At 58.9% G+C, this 18,968-nt stretch overlaps 1 protein-coding gene across 1 annotated transcript; it reads right to left on the bottom strand.

Moving 5' to 3' along the window:
* Nucleotides 1–905: 905 nt before the first annotated feature.
* SELENON (selenoprotein N) lies at nt 906–16,734 on the bottom strand. The gene is made up of 12 exons (XM_059376708.1): nt 16,528–16,734; nt 15,695–15,812; nt 12,556–12,689; nt 9,505–9,717; nt 9,165–9,289; nt 8,473–8,610; nt 6,795–6,876; nt 6,233–6,421; nt 5,776–5,881; nt 4,604–4,716; nt 4,410–4,511; nt 906–3,240 (listed from the first exon to the last, which is right to left on the bottom strand). Exons 1-12 carry the CDS (start codon nt 16,717–16,719, stop codon nt 3,070–3,072), a joined length of 1,683 nt encoding a protein of 560 aa, XP_059232691.1. The 5' UTR covers nt 16,720–16,734; the 3' UTR covers nt 906–3,069.
* Nucleotides 16,735–18,968: the final 2,234 nt, after the last annotated feature.

Here is an 18,968-nt window from a genome sequence, read left to right as displayed (position 1 = left end):
ATTGTTGTTTAATCATTGATTCTCCTCAGTTGCAGGAACATGTGACTCTTGATCTCAAGGCGGATCTTGCAGATCAGCCTTTCCTGAGGGTGCTAGATGCTGCCTTGGTGATCCATCCAGATCACCTCTACCCTCCCAGCGAACCGACCTTCCAGCTGCTGTGCCGGCTTCACACAGCTGCCCCTTTCTCTGGGAAATTGCACTTACAACAGGGAGCCCATAGGCCCTAACCTGGGAATTTACTCCACCTCCCAAGTCAATGACTGACTGACACAGAGTACCAAAGACAGGTTGCACTCTGTGGTGAGGCTTATATTCCAGAACCCTTCCCCCGTGATCATGCCCAGGCTAGGATTTGAGACTCTATTCCTGCTTAGCATCTTTCCTTCCCCCATTCTTCATTACTCCTTTCTTTTAATTAAAAAAAAAAAAAATTAAGGCTTTTTAAAAAGAGATTTTTTTTTTTAAGTAAGTTTTATACCCAACATGGGTCTTGAACTCACAAGCTTGAGATCAAGAGTCACATGCTCCTGCAACTGAGCCAGCCAGGCTCCCCTTTTTCACCTCTTCTTATACAGGTTTTTTTCCTGAAGCGTACTCCCTTTAAAAAATAAAAATAAAAAATTACCTAAGGCCTACCTTAGGCTCTGTTTCTAAGAAACGGGTAATTAACTTCAGAATCTTTCTCATCAGATTCTAAAAACAGTACTAAGTTCTACTACTAGGTCTATCACAAACTCACTTTAAGAACATCACTTGAGTGATGTTCAGTGACAGAAGATAGTCCCCAAAGGCATTTCAGTCATGTATCCTTGCCCATCTGCTAAGCCAACCCCACAGAGGAGTCAGACCAAGGATAGAACTGACCAATATCCCATTGAAAGGAAAGGCACTTAGAACCACCCTGGTCTCTCCAATTTTATTATAGGACGTGTGAGGAGGGGAGGGAAGTGACAGGTGACAGGAGTGAGCTGGGGGCCCTCCCCCACCATAAGCTTCAAGATACAGTTGTGGTGGCGGTGGGGGTCGGGGGGTGTCAGGAAGAGGCTTGAGATGAAGATCAGAAAGCCAAGGCAATCAGTGCCTTACATGGGACAAGGATTGCTCAGTGTGCGGCGGGCCCTCCTGGACCCGCACAAGGGGAAGAGCCTACTGGGCGGCGAGGCTGAGTCTCTGCTGACACTGGGTGGCTCATGGGCCTGGTTATGCCACCCAGGCCTGGAAGCTGGCAGACAGACTCCGGTGCCCCCCTCCCTGTAAGGGGCATGGGAGCACTGCCTCCCGGAAGGACACAACTTGGTTGAGCTTGCTGGCTCCTGCCTCTTCGGGTCTGGAGATCAGAGGGGAGTGAGACATTTTGGTCTGAGAGGCTTTCTTTTTCACCTCAGTGAAGATGGGCAGGGGGGAGAGGTTGGCTGCTGTGCAAAACAAAACCCTCCAAAATCGAGACAGGCTGAGTCTCATCTCTTCCTCTTGGTGACCTTGGGCACGTCCCTTCACTTCCCTGAGACTCAGTTTCTTCATCTGCAACAGGGGAATAATTAATATCTGCCTCACAGTTTTTTGGGGAGCATTAAATGAGAAAACATGAGTCATGTTAACAGAGAAGGCCCAGAATGGACACTTCAGGGGGCAGACGGGAGAACTCAGCGGAGGGCAGGCCTGGGAGTGTGTCTGAGGAGATGTCTGCCTTCCTCTTCCAGGTTTAAGAGTGAGCCTCTGTGGGGGCACGTGCTGGGGAGAGGCATGGCTCCAAGGCTTTAATGAAAGCCCAAGGAGCACTCATGGGCCTGAATGGGGGACAAGGATAGAGTTGGGGGTACACTGGCCTTTTTTAAAAAGCTGGAAGAAAAGGAAGAGAGGACTGTTTCTTCCTGGAGGTGCAGCTGCAAAGACATCAAGCTGGACCCATCTAGGATTTCAGATCCAGCCATCATGGAGCTGCTGCTGTGGGAAGACATGGCCCCCTTCTTTCTCCTCAGCATTGGGGTTATCAAAAATACCTACAAACTGTGAGAAATTTCACATAAAAACACTTTTCCGCACATATAAAAAAGACTGGCTGTGGTCAGTTGGTTGGGATGTAGACCAAGTCCTTAAGAGAGGCCAAGGAGGGTCAGTGGCCACTCGGTGGTGGGCAAGCTGGTCTGGGCTGGTCTGGGCTGCCCCGACAGCTGGGGCAGCACCAGCTGGGGTGGGGGTGGGGTGGGCTGTGTTCTTTGGCTGAGCTATACTTCTGTGGAGCCAGAGTCTGAGGGGCGGGATGCGGGCTCCATCGTCCCACTGTGACCCTTGCTGGGGTAGGCACTTGGGGGTGCCTTGGCCCTGGGCCTCAGGAACCCCTCAATGGCCTCCCTTGCTAAGAGCAGAAGCTTACTTCACAGTGACCCTCTCCAGACAGCCGGCCTCCAGCAAGTCCCAAAGTAGGGGCTGGGTTCCTATCATTAGGTTGGACTGAGTGTGTGGGCAGCTGAGGTCCTGGGTACAGCGGATTTTCCTTCTGAAGGATGGCTTTGCCCTGAACCTCCAGAAGGCTGTCTCCAACTCAAACTCACCCCACGGGGGGACACCAGGCAGAGGAAGACAGCCAGGAAGGAGGCTCCAAACAAGAGTGCTTCCCGGGCAAACTTTCCTTAGCCCCCAGGCCAGGGTCCCCTGATGTTTCTTCTGGGAGGTGGGGGCTGTAAGGAGAGAGAGGTGGCCCAGTCTTCCTAGCACCACTCCTCCCTGATCTTCACCCCACAAGGACCTGGACTATGTGCCTAAGCGGGTGAGGTCCAGGGAGATGACCCAAGGCCCTGTTTCCGGTATCCTGAGCAGCTTCTGGAACCATGAGGGTAGTAAAGGGCTAATGGTGGCATCTGGAGCCAGAGGCTCACCCGTCCAGTCAGCCCAGGCGCCCCCCTGTCTCCCCCTCATTGACCTCAGGTCCCATGGGCAGCCTGGGAGTGGCAGGGGTGGGAGTGCGAGGACCACAGGCTCCGGGCCGGAGGGGCCTGGCTTCAGCACTGGAAGCCTTTCTGTCAGCTCCCCGCTCTCCCCCCTGGTCTCCGATGGCCTGAGGGCGCATTAGGGCTGGAGGAGGGGCAGGCCACGCCGAAGGCCCTCCTTCAGGAACTGCATATAGGTGGCTGTGGACGGGTCTTCAAAGGTGGATGAGAAGCTGAAGATGTTGTTCTCAACATCCTCGGGCTTCATGGAGGTGATGTCCAAGAAGTAGTTGGCATTAATGTGGTGGACCTGGGAGAGGGGCTGGGTGAGGAGAGCGAGAGGTCTGGCCCTTCCCCCCTGCCATATCTGGGCACACAAGCTCTGCAAGTCTGCAAGCTCTCCCACACCCCATCTACTGCCAAGAACCTAACACCTCTCCCCTTCCCCCACCCCACCCCCCACCCCCTCTTCTCCTCTGCTCCTGCGACCCTGAACTCCACACTCCCTTCCGCCAAAATTCCCCTGCTCTGTGTGTGCCTGCTTCCCCCGCTGCCTCTCACCCTGGCTGGCCAGCTCCTTAAGGGCAGGTGCCCGGCACACGAGCCAAGAAACAAGTGGACAAGCGGGACAGCGCGGTCCCCAGGCTGAGTTCTGTCCGGCCCGGCTCCATGATGCCGGGGCTCTGCCAGGGCCGGGCCCCACCAGGCTGAGCGCCAGTGAGCCAGTGGCCCTCTTCCCGGCCAGCCTCAACTCTTGCTCCCCCTGTTGAGAGCCTGGGGAAGCTGATGACCCTCGCACAGCCTTCAGTCCCACACTAACTGTCCCTCGGGACTCAAAGGGTAAGGGGCAGGAGACTGAGGCTCACATGCAGGCCCGGTTTCAAAACCAGCTGCACTTCTTAAACGTTCAACTTCCACCAAGTCTCTGGACCTTCTTGAGCCTCAGTTTCCTTGTTTGTAAAATGGGCACCCGTGATCTTTCCTCTCCCAAAGCGGCATGAGACCCCAGTGAAAGGCTGTGTGTGAGAGCTTCTCGGAGCCCCTGGGGAGAGGTAGGGTCTTGCGGCTTGGCTTAGCCTGGGGCCCCTTGGTCCTCTCTGCTTGTCACGAGGCCTGGCCCCTCTGTCCTTCCATCCCAGAGCTGGCCACAGTGGTCCAGGGTGAGCTTTCCCTCCCATGCCACGTTCCTATCCATTCTGCTGCTAGCCTGTGCTCCTGGCTTCCCAGTCCCCAAAGGGCTGTAGAGGTCCCCCTTCTCGTGGGAGTGTCTCAACCCCTGTATGAGGCAGGCAGAGTGGGTGTGACAATTCCTATTTTACAGGTGGGCACAAGGGAGGCTCAGACCGGCTAGAACAGCAGGAAGCGGGGGAGCCAGCCGGGAAGCCTGAAGTCTCTAAGTCCATGTCCCTGGCTGGCTTGCGGCTTCCCCTGCCCCACGTGGCCTGGCCCGACTAGGGGAAGGTACCGGGGGCGGCCTACCACGGTGCCGTTGGGCAGACAGATCATCATTTCCACAGGGAAGCTGTACTTCTCCAGGTGCAGGTCAGCTAGCTTCTTGTGGGATGGGTTCTCCTGGCTGTCCTGTGGGGACACGTGGCACACTCCTGATGCCTCCGCTACGGGCCCTGTCCCCGGGGCTCCCGTGGGGCTGTTCCCACCCCCCTGCCACTGACCTGCAGGTCTTCCAGCTCCCTCACCAGGGACCAAGTGCTGATGAAGCTCTCGTTGAGGAGGGCGATGATGGGCGAACTTTCCAGGACAGTCTCCCGGAGAGTCCGCCCTGAACCTTTTCAGGGGAACAGCAAGGCCAGAAGGGTGAGGCCATCCCATGGGCCTTACTGGGTTTTCCAGAAGCAACAACGCTCATGGGCTGTAGGGCTGTCCCAGTAAAGTAACAGATTCAAAGAGCCTGCCGCAGGGTAGGTGCTAAGTAGAGGGTCGCTGTGATTACAGTCAGCGACATTGGGGCGTCCTGGGCTGAGATGGGTTGGTGGGGGTACTGAGGGGAGGCAGACAGACGGACAGCAGCCTCAGCCCAGGGACCTGCAGACAGTGACAGCTTCTTAAATTCACTAAACTTTAGGACCCAAGGCCTCTGCCTAGGTTATTCTACCTAAAACTCCTTTCCTCCTGCCTCTTGATAAACTTCTGCTCCTCCTCGGAAATCTCAGCTACGGTCACTGTCTCTGAGACGCCTCCCCGGTCTTGTGCCACCCTGGACCTTACCCCGTGTGACACTCACCACGCTTGTCCTCATTCGACACCCATCTTCTACACACATGGCTCCCCAAGGACAGGGACCACTTCTGACATGACTCCTAGCACCCAGCCGATGGGCCTGGCACAGGGGGTCCCTGGAGTGTTTGTGGACCGACTGGATGCAGGCAGGGGCACGGTCTTACTCATCTTTGTACCCGCTGTCAGACACCCCCAATCTCTGTATCCCATAGATTCTTGGGTGCATCTTCTGAATAAGTGAACGTATGGCCAGCCTCTGGCACTGTTTTCTCTCTTATTTGTGTGCAACACTTCACGGAGCACAGGCGCTCTTATGCCCATTTTCACAACTCTGGGGGGTAAGCGTATTAGCGCTAGAAAACTAAGGCTCAGGGTGGGGAAACCACTCGGCCAAGGTCTCTGCGCTGCAGATGGCTGAGTGGGGCTCTTCCTCCTGTGAATGGCCGCTTCTTCTGAGCTCAGCGCAGAAGACCCCCACAACCCTGCCCTGTGTAGTCCCCAAGGCCCCCATGCCCCGATGGGACAGCCCCGTTGGTCTCGGAGCCTCCTGTATCCTACCAGGTGTGATGTCTCCCCCACTCTCTCAGCCTGGCGGGGTCTCCCTCACCTCAGCAGGACTGGTCATCCAGGGCCCCCCACAGCAGAATGGAGTGCACCAGCTTGTTCTTGGCCTTGGCTTGGTCGAAGGCCTCAGTGAATGGCAGATAGGTGACCTGGGGCCAAAGGGAAACACAGAGAAGCTACTGTGTGCAGCTAGGTTCCTCCTCAGGAGCTGTGTGGGACATGTGTGTTTGTGGTGTGAGTGTGTAACTGTGCGTGCTACAAACTCTGTGTGTGTGTGTGTGTGTGTGCGCATGTGTGTGTGAAAGTGAGAGAGAGAGAAATGGGCTGGGCCAGGAGATGCCTCCTGCCAAGTTTGGAATGGCAAAAAAGAGGCGCCACTGTACAGGCTGGGCCAGGCAGGGCGGTGGTCTCAGCAGCAAGCCGTGTACCCAGCCTGGAATGGGGTGCCCCCCCCACTGTTCCCCCAGCTCAGCTCCGGCCACACTCCCATCCAGGCCCACCTTCTTGAAGGGGTACATGGCCACCTCCAGGCGCCGGGCGGCCTCCTCCCAGCTCAACTCCTGCTGCCACTTGATCTCCTCAAACACAAACTGGAGGGGCTCCCCTGAGGGCGGCCGGCTGTCGATCATGTTGCCGTCCTCGTCCAGGATCATGGAGGGCACCGACGGGCCCAGGGCCTCCAGCTCCATCTAGGTCCCGGATCAGGAGAGGGTGCCATCAGTGAGGGTATCTCAGAGATGGGCAGGAATCCTCGACGGACCCTCAAAGATACCCCACTTAAGGCAAAAGTGGAGGAACTGAGGCCCAGGGCAGGGCCACCGCCGGGCTGCGGTGAGTCTGGGACAGATTCAGGGTCTGTCCAGGGCTCCTTCGACCGCATGAGGCCACATGAGGGCTGATGGTAGCTGCTGGCTTTTCTGTGCCAACATGTAGATCAGGTGGAGTCCCAGAAACCTGCTTTGGGGACAGCTGGCCTCAGCCCAGCAGGAGCTCTATCCTTTACCCGGACTGCCTGTGGCCCCCAGCCCTGCGGACCTGGGTCAGGGCCCTTTGTGTGCTCACCTGGGGGATGTAGCCAATGTCCACCTCCATGTTGCTGCTCTCACTGGCCCCATACAGCCACTCCATGTCCACGTTCAGAGACCTGGCAGGGAGGTGGGGAAGGGGAAGAACACCTTCATCACCAAGGGCCACGTCAACCTTCTCTGAGAGCACACAACCCTCCCCATTTTACAGATGAGAACACTGAGGCTTGATAAGATGAACCCAAGGTCTTGGGGCCATTGGGACTCTGACCGCAGAGCCTGGGCCTTCTTCTGTCCCTGGGCTGCCTCTTTGGAAGCACAGCAGCCACACCACGCTCAGCGGGCCCAACCCCTTAAAGTTCACAAAGGGCTTTCACAGCCGTGTCTCACATGCTGCCTATGGCTTTTTGAAGTGGAAACATCATCAGTGTCTCCCCTAGGACACAGAGAGGGTCAGGCATGAGAGCCTGGTGCCTGCCTCCCTGAGCCGGCCTCCCGGGCTGAAGTCTGGCCCCACCACATGCCATCTGCAGATTGGCCACATGAGGGCGCCCCAGGACCGACAGCCGACCTCCTGGGGTGGGATGAGCAGGTGCGGGAGGAGGTCGGCAGCCGCGTGGTCCTGGAGACAGGCTCAGGAGCAGCTGGTCCTGGGGCTGGTCATTTGCCTCTGCTCTGTTTCATCAAAACAGGACCCCCACCTCCACTCCTGGGGTGCAGGCAGATGTCCTCCGGGCTGAGCCTGTGCAGTCCAGGTGGGGAGGGGGACTTGCTTGCTGAGGAAGGGGAAGGAAACCACTCCTGCTCCTGGGGGTAACTTTCTCTTCCCAGGCTCTGCCAACAATCCCTTCATTCGTGCCCAGGAGCCATTCTCCTATCTAGCAGATGAGGAAACAGGCCCAGAGAAGGCCAGGGCCCTGCCCACAGCCATGCCACGGTGGAGACTTAACTTTGGGGCTCTCAGCTCCCAGCCAAGCTCTTGTCCCTGTCCTGGGTCACTCAGACCCACTAGGCAGCCACTTGCTATCAGGGAGGAATCTGGAAAGACATGAAGCCAGGCCTTCTGGTCCCATGCTCGCCGGACAAGAGGCTGACCCTAAGCCGGCGGGGCACGCAGGCAGGTGGCTGGCATGGAGCCCTCCCGAAAGGCCCTTCCCTCCACCCCCGGGGCCTGTGGGAGCAACTGCAGGCAGTCAGGGCCTGCCCCCAGGACCACATGCGCTGCTCCCGTTGCCTGGCTAAACCCTCCTCACCCCCCTCTCCTGCCTCATCCAGGTCTCTACTTCCATGTCTCTTCCTCTGGGAAGGCTTCCTGGACTCTAGTCCCTGCCCAGCTGCCAGCACTCAGGGGCTGTGCACAGGCTGTGGTCATGGGTCTGTGGGAAGTCTGTCACCAGTGTGAGGGTGTTAGGCTCCTGCTTGGGGGACAGTCTGCTGCACTGGGTCCCAGGCACAGAGCTGGCCATCCAGGCCATCCAGGCCAACTGGGACATGGTTGCCAGATGATGGAATGACCCACCTCCCCTCGCCTCAAGCTGTCTGCTCCTGGGTCAGCTCTAGGCCCCTTCCAAGAGAGGTGCCTCTGGGAAGCAAAGGAAGGGAAGAGACGGAGGGGGCCTCTGGGCTCCTGCACCTGAGCTCCTGGAGCTGGGAGAGGGGGAGAGTGGGGCCAACTACAGTGGGGTGCGGGGCTGGTTTGGGGCCAAGGCTCCCACCTGTGGTTGGGCACGAAGAGCCGGAAGTCTCGGATGTGAGTGGCATCTTTGGAGAGAATGATGTGGCCCGTGAACTGGCCAGGTGAGAACCAGAAGGGGAAGTCAGGCGGCTCGCTGAGCTGGAACTCGGCGTGGATCCTGGGGGTAAAGGAGCCTGGCTGGGAGCAGCCCCTGCTGAGCCACGGCCCACCTTGCTGCTTAGGTGCCCAAGCTGGGGAGCCCTTGGCCAGACTCTCCAGGGGAGGACGGGGCTGGGCAGGGTAGGAGGGAGAATGTGTGGGGCAGGGAGAAGCCACGAGGCCTTCCAAGCGCTGCCCATCCTCAGGGACCGGGTCACACGCAGCCTTCCCCGCCGGCCTCACTTGACCAGCCCTCCTCTGAGGCCTCACAGCTCCCAGGCTGTGTGCGTGCTGGTGTCACAGCGCCTACATGCCCCCTTCTGGGTGGATAACAATCAGGGCTGCCAGCTTCCTGCTAAGCATGTCCCAAGCTTTCCCCTGCCCCCAGGAGGAGGCCACCCCCCGATCCACAGATGAGGAAACCGAGGCCCAGAGAGCCAACTTCGCTTGCCCAAGGCCAGAGGGTGGGACGTGGTGGCCCTGGGGACTTCTGGACGGGGCCTGCCCTTCCATGCTTCGCTGGGGTCCCCAGCCTGGCTGAGAGGCCAGGAGGGGTGTCCAAGGGCTACACACCGGAACATGACAGTGTAGTAGAAGTCGCTGATGGCCGTCAGGCAGGCCACGGCCCCCTGAGGGGCAAAGCGCGTCTTCACAAAAGGTCGCGGGTGGAACATGCTCAGGAGCCGGTGGATGATGACCTGGGGGGCGGGGGGTGCAGTGAAGACCCGTGTCAGCTGGCTGGGTCCGGATCCCCCAGGGGCGCTCTGGGCCTGCAGGCCAGGGGCCCTGAGAGGGGGCCGGGGTCCAGGCGCTGAGCCGGTGCGGGGCAGAGACAGAGGGGGTCGTGCCTAGCTGGGGCTGCAGCATTGGGGGAACCCCCCACCCGCCAGGGCTCACTGTGGGCGGCCCTCACCTCTTTGCCTTTGGGCGGTGGTGGGTAGAAGCGGTTATTGGACAAGTAGCCGGTGAAGACGCTCAGCTCGCTGGGGACGATCCACCAGGGCTCCCCAAGCTCCACCTGGCCCCGGGGGGGCAGGAAGGGCCGGAAGTGGCGGGCGGCGAACACCGCGCTTGGCAAGGCTGCAGTCGTCCAGTTGCGGAGGCCGGACAGGGCCAGGCGGGAGACCTGGGGCGGGGAAAAGTCAGAGCTCTGGGGTGCCGAGAACCACAATGGGCGGGGGGGGGGGGGGCCCCGCCCCGGGCGGGGGGGGGGGCGCCCGGGGGGGGGGGGGCCGGGCGGGGGGGGGGGGGGGGGGGGGGGTCCCCGCACCATGCATGCGGGCGGTCTCCCTGAAGCCCTGAGCCAGCCCACAAGTGAAGGGAGGCGTGAGACCCAGGGATGCTTTCGTCCTGGGGATGGCCAGAGGCTGGGCACTGTCCTGCCAGAGCCCAGGCTCCCCTCAGCGCCCCGGCCCCCAGCAGCACCCCCTTGGCCGCCTCAGGCACAGCCCAGGCCAGAGCGACAGGGCCAGCTGGGACTGGCGTAGGGGGAGGCACAGGAGGCGGAGGCTCTGTGCAGGGGTCCTGCTGGCCTCTTCCCTCCCTCGTCAAGCCCAGTCCCACGGTTCCAGGCCTCACGGACACATGGTCCTGCCTCCTGCCTCTGTGCCAGCTGGCCTGAGTGCCACCGCCTGCCACCCCCTCCACAGCCTTGCCTTCTCCCCGGCCTTCTCTCCAAGTCTCCTCCTGGGGCTCATATCCCACTGAGGAGGCTTTGGAGAGAAGTCTGAGGAGTGAGGTGGATACCACCTTTTGGGGGAAATCTGTGGGATAAGGAGCAGGATGCGCCTGCCGAGAAGGGGAAGGAAGGTCTCCCCTGGAGAGTGCCCTGTACCACGCGGCTGAGCACCTGGCATGCCCGGCGTCCCTCAGCTGTTTCCCTGTCAGGAAGGCCCCGTCAACATCAGGGGAGCTGAAGCGCGGGACAGGCCCATCTGTCCCCACCTCTGGGCCACCAAGGCAGGTCCCAGGGCACATCCTAAGCTGGCAGCTGCCCCTTCAGCACCCCTTGCCGCCACAGGCAGGATGCCGGCGGGGGTGGCGAAGGCGTCAGCCGGGAGGACAGCATGTTCTGGGCCCCTTCAGGGGTGCTCCGCCACCAGGGAGCTGCCAGGTGTCCGAGGGCATGAGGCTCCCTCTCCCTTCCCTGCCTTCATGGTGGTGGGGGGCCTGGCCTGCCTGGAGGAGGGAGGTCCTTGGAGCTACCCCCAAGAACACTGAACAGGCCGGGGGTCTCCAAGCTGGGCAGGCTATGCTGCACCAGGGGGAGCCGCCTTACCCATGGGATCCTGCCACCCCACAGGAGAGCTGCCCACAAAGGGGGGCTGCGCTCTATGGAGAGCTGCTCCTGACCCATCTCCAAGTGCAGCTGTGCCCTGGCACCCCACCAGTCCCGCCCTGTCCTCACGGCTCTGGTGGGGCGGGGGCGGGGGGGCTCATCTATTCGGACAACTTCTACCACCAAGTCTCCCTGCCAGCCTTCCCTCCCCAGATGCTCTGTGGGAAACCAAACCTGTGTTTCCAACCTCACTTACTGGACTGTCCCCCTGGACAGCCCCAGGCGCCTCGACTTCAGTGTGTCCAGACTGAGCTCATTCGCTCCCCACCAGACCCATTCCCTCCTCTGGTCCCCATGGGGCAAATGGCCCACCCTGTGCTTGGTCACCATCCAGAAGCCTGAGTTCCCCCTCCACTTCCCTCCCCTGCTTTCCATTAGTAGCCATGCCCTGTCTTCCTTCCTTTGCCAGCATCCTCTAGGCTATCCTAGGAATCACCACTGCCTCCCCCCACTGCCTCCCCCGACTCCTCCTCCTCCCCCCTGAGAACCAGTCTTCTCGCCCCCATTTCTCCCCAGGCTGTGGAGCATCCCAGCAGCTAACGAGGGAGCCCTCCTATTTCAAAATCTGCTTTGGTAATTTGCTGCTACAGAATGAAGGCCAAAGTCAGGCAACGAAGGCCCTTTGCAGTCTGGCGACTTCTCGTCTAGCCCCACTGACAGGACGCCCCTGCCTGTGTCCCATGGGCTTTGGGTCCAGCCGCACCAGTTCTCTGTCCGCAGGCGACTGGCCCGGCACTTCCTGCCTCCAGATCTCTGTTCATGCCAAGGTGGCCTTTCACGGGAGACCAAAAGTGAGTAGGTGTGGGCTGGACTAAGCAGAAAAGTTGCTCCTGGGAGAGGGAACAGCATCCGAGAAGGCCCACAGCTGGAAGGAAGCCTGGACATCTGGAGGGGCTGGAACGGAGCAAGCTGAGGGGGGAGGGCGGGGAAGGCAGGCAGGGTGTGGGGGTGCCTTGGGGCCAGGATGGGCTTGAGACCTCGGCCAGGAGGCCTCAGGTAGGGGCAGAGCCATTCAGGAGAGCTTTTGTCAGGCACCCTCCCCCATCCCACGACCCCCTGCTGGGGCTGAACCTCTGGTTTGGTTCATCAGAGATCAGCATAGCACCCGTCAGGTTGTGGGGGGGGCGTTGCTGAGGAAGCACAGAAACACAGAGGTTGTGCAGTCACAGGCCTCGCCCTCAAGAAACTCACAGCCTGGGGCGGGGGTGGGGTGGGGGCGAGACTGACTTGAGGAAAGTAATGTCCCTACTTGAGGCTCCTGCCTCAATCCTGCCTCCAGGGCCTGCGCTGCCTCCTCTTCTGCCTCTGCCTCCCCTGGCCCCCTCCTCCTGCCATGTCTCTACCACATGGCACTGCCTCCAGGAAGCCAGTCCGGATCTCTTCTTCCGGGGCTCATGCTTATCCCTCCTGCACCAGACTGTGTCTCAAACCCCAGGGTCAGCATCACACCATTTCTGGACCCCCCAGGGTCTGGCACACTGGGGGCACAGAGGGCAGCTAATAAAGGCAGGCAGGGAAGAGGCAAAGAGAAGCAGAGCCTATTCTCAGGAGGTGAGGGCGCGCAGATGGTCCTGTGTCTGCGGTCCCACCTGCGGGCAGCCTCCACCGCCCCCCACTCACACTCACCCCCAGGAACCCGTCTTTGCTCTTGGTCATGGACTCCGGGATCAGAGGCTGGAATCGGGCTTCTATGGTGAGCGTCTCCTCGCTGGGGTCAAGGGGCAGCTCCTCATCTTCATAGCTGGCCGCAGGCGTTGACCCTGGGAGGCACAGTTGCTGGAGAGGGGTCCGGCCCTCCGGCTGCAGGCCCTCTCTTCTCTGCAGAAGTCCACCCTCCCGCCCCCACCTGCACCGGAAAGTGATTTAAGGGAGCCAGGCAGGCTTAGAGCTGGAGTAATGGGTAACGATGACCAAAGTAACAACCAGTAAGTATCACATTTTAGTTTCATAGTAGTCCGGAGAGGCAAACAATAACATCATTACCAAGACCATTTTACACATGAGAGAGTGGAGGCTCAGAGAGGTGAAGTCAATTCCCAAAGGTCACACAGCTAGGGAGTGGGGTGGGGGTGGGGGGTCGGGATTCAAACCCAGGCTTGTTTTCCTCTAAACCCACAATCAACCATGACCCTCTTCTGAGGGCATTGTGATCTCAGAGACTCCGCTTCCTTAAAGGCTCAGGATCCAGATGATCTCGGTCCTGTGAGGGACACAGCCCTTCACCAGCTGTGCGATTTGGCCAGTGGCTTGTTCCGAGGATTGGATGAGATAATCCGCATGCTGTTAGCACCAAGTTTGGTAGAGAGTGAACCCATAATAAACTTGAGCTGTGACAACTACTACCAGAGGATTCAGGGTTAGGAGGCCGTGGAGCTAGGGCTCAAACCAAATTCTTCTGACTTCACCCTGGGCCAGGCTGGCTGGTTGGCCAGGTTCCCTACGTTCTATGAACTGAGTCCGAGATGAACTTGGTGCTGAGCCCACCAAGGGCAGCACCTGGGCAAGGCGGCTGCCTCTCCCAGTGGCTGGGGTCCCAGCACCAAAGAGAAGCTACTGCCTGGGGTGTGGAGAAGAGAAGGCACAGGCTGGGCCTCATCTGCTCTGCTCCAGGCCGAGGTCAGCTCCGTTTCTGGGGTAAATCCGTCAGCCCCTCTGGTTTTCCTACATGGGCAATCGAGGCCATGCTGCCCTGCACGTCCCTGTTCTGGGGGCCTCTTGAAGAGAAGAAAACCACAGAGAACAAATGAAAGCAAGGAACAGAACTGTCTTGGTGTTATTAAGCTCTGAGAGAGACAGGCCTTTTCTGGCCCGAGGTATGCCCAGTCTGGAGGGAGTGTGGAGGGAGTCCTGCTGAAGGTTTGGGGAGAAAAGAAGCCTCTTTCCAAAGGGGTGACTGGTGGGAGGGAAGAGACCCAGACACCTCTAAGGGGCAAGATAGTGGCAATGCTTGTCATGGCTGCTGTCCCCGGGCAGGTCCGTGGGACAAAAATGTTGCCTGCCATCTTCTGGCAAGCTGACTGACAGGCCCCCTGGGAGCATTCAGAAAGATTCTTAAATAGGAATCATCAGAATCCTTTGGGATGCCTTTCTAAACTGCATACGCCCAGAATCCTCCTCAAACCTACTGAGTCAGAATCCTAAGGGGCTAGAGTCAGGAAGCTGTGCTTTTAGTCAGCACACCCCAACAGCTCCTCATGCAAAGCCCTTTTCTGAAGAAATCACAGTTATTTCTACATTTGTAAGCTGATGTTGCAAAACCTGCCAAAGAGCAATCTGGAAACCTCAGAGGAAGGGAACAGTTAGAATGTGCAAGCTTATTCTTCTGCCTTGCTTTTTCAAATATTTTACTCTTATCACAGATAATTATTAATACCCATGTCCAGCATGTTATGGCCTTTTAGTTTTTTTCATAAAGTTTTATTTCCTGACTTCTAAGTAACTCATCACAGACAATTCATAAAACTTTTAAGATAGAAAGAAAATTAAACACACTCATAACTGTGCCAACCAGACAAGCTGCTTCTGTTTCCTACATAGATTTGAAGTTTTGGGCTTTTTTATTTTATGTTTTCTTTTCTCAAAACTTGGTCCAGTCTTGTACTCCTAGCAGCCGAGGTGGTAAGGGAGGGAAACAAAGATTTATGTGAAAAAAATTACTAGTGCCTTCGAGCCAACATGTCATTTTGAGGGAACTCACTCCCTCTGTCCACAAAAGAGGACAAGGAGGTGGCTGAGTAGATGTTCTACGAAGTGTTTGCAGAATAAGAGGTCAAGGCCAAGGCACGTGAGGCTGACCTGTTTACCTGCCCATCTGCCTTCACTGCCAAACTCAATGCCACTGGGAGCCACTGACCCACATCTGCTCCAGCAATTTGCATTTTTCATCTGAGCCTCCTCTTCTGGCAGGGACTGGTCACTGGACCAGCAAGTGGCCAACCTACCCAACCCCCACCCTGAGACACAGAAGGCCCATCACTGGCCTCTGGGCATCTCTTCCTTGCCTTTCCCATCTATTGACCTACTTACACCCAGCTACTCAGATAACAAGATCCCAAATTCAAGAGATGTCATAAGACGTTGGAGAAATGGACACAGAGGTTGGGGTGTTGGTGATACCATGAGAGAAACATTTAATAATTCGTGAGATTATTTCAGAACCTCATCTTTAAAAAAAAAAAAAAAAAAAAAAAACACTGATTATAACTAGATAAAAATGTTTTCACCGGGACAGGCTAGAAATCCAACACTGAAGCAAGAGTTTAGTCATTAATAATACTGGGAAGAGCTCCTTCCTGTCTACTGAGCAGCTACTGTCTACTGGTCACTCTGCACATTTTCTCTCTAATCCTCAAACCTGTGAACTGGTGCAAGACCTGGAGCCAGATGGCCCCGGTTCTAATCCCGGCTCTGCACCTCCCTGTGCCTCAGTCTCCCCAGCTGTAAACAGGGGAATTAGGACAGTAGCTATTTCCCAGGACACTGCAAAGATTAAAGAGAGAACTCACGTGAAGGGCTTCAGGTCACGTCTAGAAGCGGTCAGGGGGTGTTAACTAGTATTTGCCCTTGAGATGGGCTCAGGTGGCGCCGGGGCAGCTCGCCTGAACCACCAGCTGGGAAGGGTCAGAGCACAGAGGACCCCAGGGCTGCCAGGGTCCCTCATCTCCCTTTCCAGGTAGCCTTCCTGCTCAGAGCAGACACAGTGGCCAAGAAGCTGAGGGCCATGACTCAGGTGCCCCCCTCCCCAGGCCCCAGCCCCTCCTGGTACCTGTCAGCTTCTCAGCAATGGGCTTGAACTCCTCGGGGCTGATGTACATATCCTGGTCTGTGTCCAAGGAGGAAAAGAGAAAGAGGCCTTCTGCCCCCAGGGCCTTCAGCGCGGACTCCTGCTTCAGAGGAAGGGGCTCCATTGAGCACCATTTGGATACCCAGCTGGGGTCCCAAACAGACGGAGGGGGCAGTGCCCAGCACCATCTTCCTCAGTTCTCCCAACACTTCCCAGTCCACCCTTCCTAATGTCCCCTCTGCACCGACCCGGGGCCGCAGCCACCTCCCGGTCCCTGCTGGGCCTTGCTTCACTCTGCTCCTTCATCCACTATCCACTAGGCCCAAGGCTGTGCTAGTCTCCTTCTATCTGCCCCGTCCCCATGTCACATTCTTCCACCAGTGTCCTCCCCTGTTCCCCCAACACTGCCCGGGCCACCGCCAGACTCTCCCCAGTCCCAGCTTCACTCCCGCTGTCCAAGCCACTGCTGGGACCGCCCCTCGGGTCTGTCCCAGGCCCTGCCTCACGCTGGGCCAGTGTTCTGGCCTTTCTGCACAGTCCTCCCAAGTCGGCTCCACACCCCTTGTCGGGCCCTTTCATGCCACCCTCCCCGGCCCACCGCTCCCTACTTTCCATCCCGCCCCTTCCCCCAACCCGGCCTCCCGGTCCCCTCCCCCCTCCCTCGGAGTCCCCCCACCGCCCCCTCCGACACCCCCACCCCCTCCGGACCCCTTCCCCCGCCTCCTCCCAGTCCCCCCCCTGGGCCCCGACCCCCCCCCCCGAGCCCAGGACCCCCCGCGAACCCCGCGCCCGCCCTTCCCACCCCGGGGCCGGACCTGCCGCGCGGCCGCCTGGGCCTCGTTGTGGCGGGCGTAGGCTCGGGCGGCGGCGGCGGCGGCGGCGGCGGCGAGCAGGGCCCCGAGCAGCGCCAGGGCGCGGGCGCGGCGGGGTGCGGGCGGCGCCGCGGCGGGGTCAGGGCCGGGCCGGGGGCCGGGCGGCTCGCGTTCACCCCGCGGGGCCCGGCCCATGGCGGCGGCGGAGCAGCGGACTGGCGGCGGCGGCGGCGGCGGCGGGGCGGGGCGGCCTCCGGGCCGCGGGGCGGGCGCGGGCGCGGGCTGGGAGGTTTCCGGGGGCGCCCGGGGCGTCCGTGCAGGAGCGCCGGGGACTCCCTGCCGCCCGCCCTCCAGCCCTTCCTGCAACCCGGCTCGCAGTAAGAGCGGGCCTCAGCGCCCGGTTCAGCCCCGCAGAGGCCTGGGAGGCGGCGGGGCTCGAGGAGAGGAACGGGATGGGGGGGGAGTTGTCCGCCACCTCCGAAGCTTGCGGGGGAGGGGACTCAGGGCCACCAGGCTTCGTTGGCAGATGTGAGGGAGGCCATGGGGGGGCACCCCACCCTCCACCCTTACCCCACCTGCTTTCTAAACCGTCTTCAGTCCTCCAGAAGAATAAAAACTTTACAAAGAAAGTTCTACCCCTAGTCCATTCCCTTCAGGGTCCAGCTGGACGGCGACGACTGCACATTTGTGGGGGGCGGGGCGGCTACCTGAGGGCCACACGCAGGTGCTGCGGCCCTGAAACCCCTCACCTGAGGGGCCAGAGTGTCCTCACCTATGGGGTGGGGGGGTGTCAAAAGAGGCCCTCCCTGTGGATTGTGGTGTGAAAGAAATGCCTGGGTTGATGGGGCTGGGCTGGCAGCCCCTTGGCACGGGCAAGGCCGGACTGTAACTTACCAGCTACCTCTCCTCTGCTGGAAGTGGCACCATGGCAGGAGAGATTTCTCCAGAGAACAACTCTTGGCGTGCCTGGAGGAGGACCTTGGGAATGCGGGTGGATGGAGTTTGAAGAAACACTTTAGGATCTGTCAATACATTTGGTTCCTGTTTCCAGAAGCCTTGGTTCCCCTGGGGACCTCTTCCATCGATCCAAGGTCTCCAGGAGCTAGGGGATGGCCCTGTCTTTCCCAGGAGACGGCAGCAACGCTTAAGCCTCTCTCTAGACAACCCTGGCCTCAGGGGAGCAGCCACCATCCTTGGAGACCCCTGCCAACCCTAGTCCATGTGCACCTGCCAGGTCCCGGATGTTGGAGGGACCACTGTGTGCTGGACCTGGTGTTGGGAGCTTCATGCTCTTATTTGTTCTCAAGCAACCTGGTGAGGTGAGGACTGTTTGCCCACCCAGTTCTGAGTCTGTTACTCCTGCCCAGCTGCCTCCCAGGAGATGGCCCAGCGGAAGGATTGGGGGAGAGGACTTTCTTCTACCACCACTTTTGTCCTTCATGGATAACCAGCCATGACAGCCCCTTGTGGGCGGGGCCCCAGCTTCCCAGAGCCCACACGGGACCTGACACATGGTAGGCACTCCAATGTCTTTTGGATGGATGACTCCCAGGGACTGAGACTTGTGGGCTCTGGACCTAGCTTTTGCCCAGAGCTCTGGCCCCAAAGCCTCAGGGGGACCCACGGAGGGCCTGACATCTGCTGTTGGCTTCTGAAGGCTTCCGACCGTGCTACTTCCAACTCATTACTGCTAATGTTTGGGGACACCCTGCATACAACAGATGCTATTAGAAAACCAAATTCTGCTCTATCAGGAAGCAAAGCTAACAGAGCACAAAGCAGGTTAGGAGGGGAAGATTGATGAGCCAGGGCCCCTGGAAAATAAATGAGGGAAGTTTTCTTTGCCAGAACACTTATTCATTACACTTAGTTCTTATTAAAGACACAGACACCCCACTGATCTCTGTGGTCCAGGGCTGGGGAGATGGGTTGCTGGGATTGGGAGGGCGCTGGAGGAACGTGGGTTTTCAAGACTTGACTTAAGTCAGTCAGCCTCCGGCAAAAGGATCCCTGTTGGGACCCAGCTCTGGGAAGACAGCTCTGGGCTTTGGCATTGGAGCCGGACTTGGTGTCCCTCCGGTGGCATCCTTCCCAGGAGGCTTGACTCCAAAAACCTTGGGCAAGGCCAGGCCTTAAGAGATTGGGCCAGGAGGGTCGCTCCCATCAGCGGTGGCGCTGCAGGGCCTTTTGGCACCTTGTCTCTGAGCCCTGAGTGGGCAAGGGTGGTATTCGGGGGTAGCGGCAAATGGAAATGAATCACGGTAAGTGGCATGCTGGCTATGTCCTTGAGGGGCTCCCAGGTGAGCCGGGAAATCATTCTTACATCTGCTCAACACATACTTATGGAGGGTCTCCTATGGTTGATTCTGGGCAATGAGGTCCATCAGAGAAGAAAAATGGACTCTCTGCTGTTGTAGACAAGTCGGTGGGGTCTATGACTCCCC

Source organism: Mustela nigripes, chromosome 14 (assembly GCF_022355385.1).
Source record: "Mustela nigripes isolate SB6536 chromosome 14, MUSNIG.SB6536, whole genome shotgun sequence".
Taxonomy (NCBI): Eukaryota; Metazoa; Chordata; class Mammalia; order Carnivora; family Mustelidae; genus Mustela; species Mustela nigripes.
Note: the sequence above shows the minus strand (reverse complement) of the source record. Positions and strands in the feature narration are given on the sequence as shown.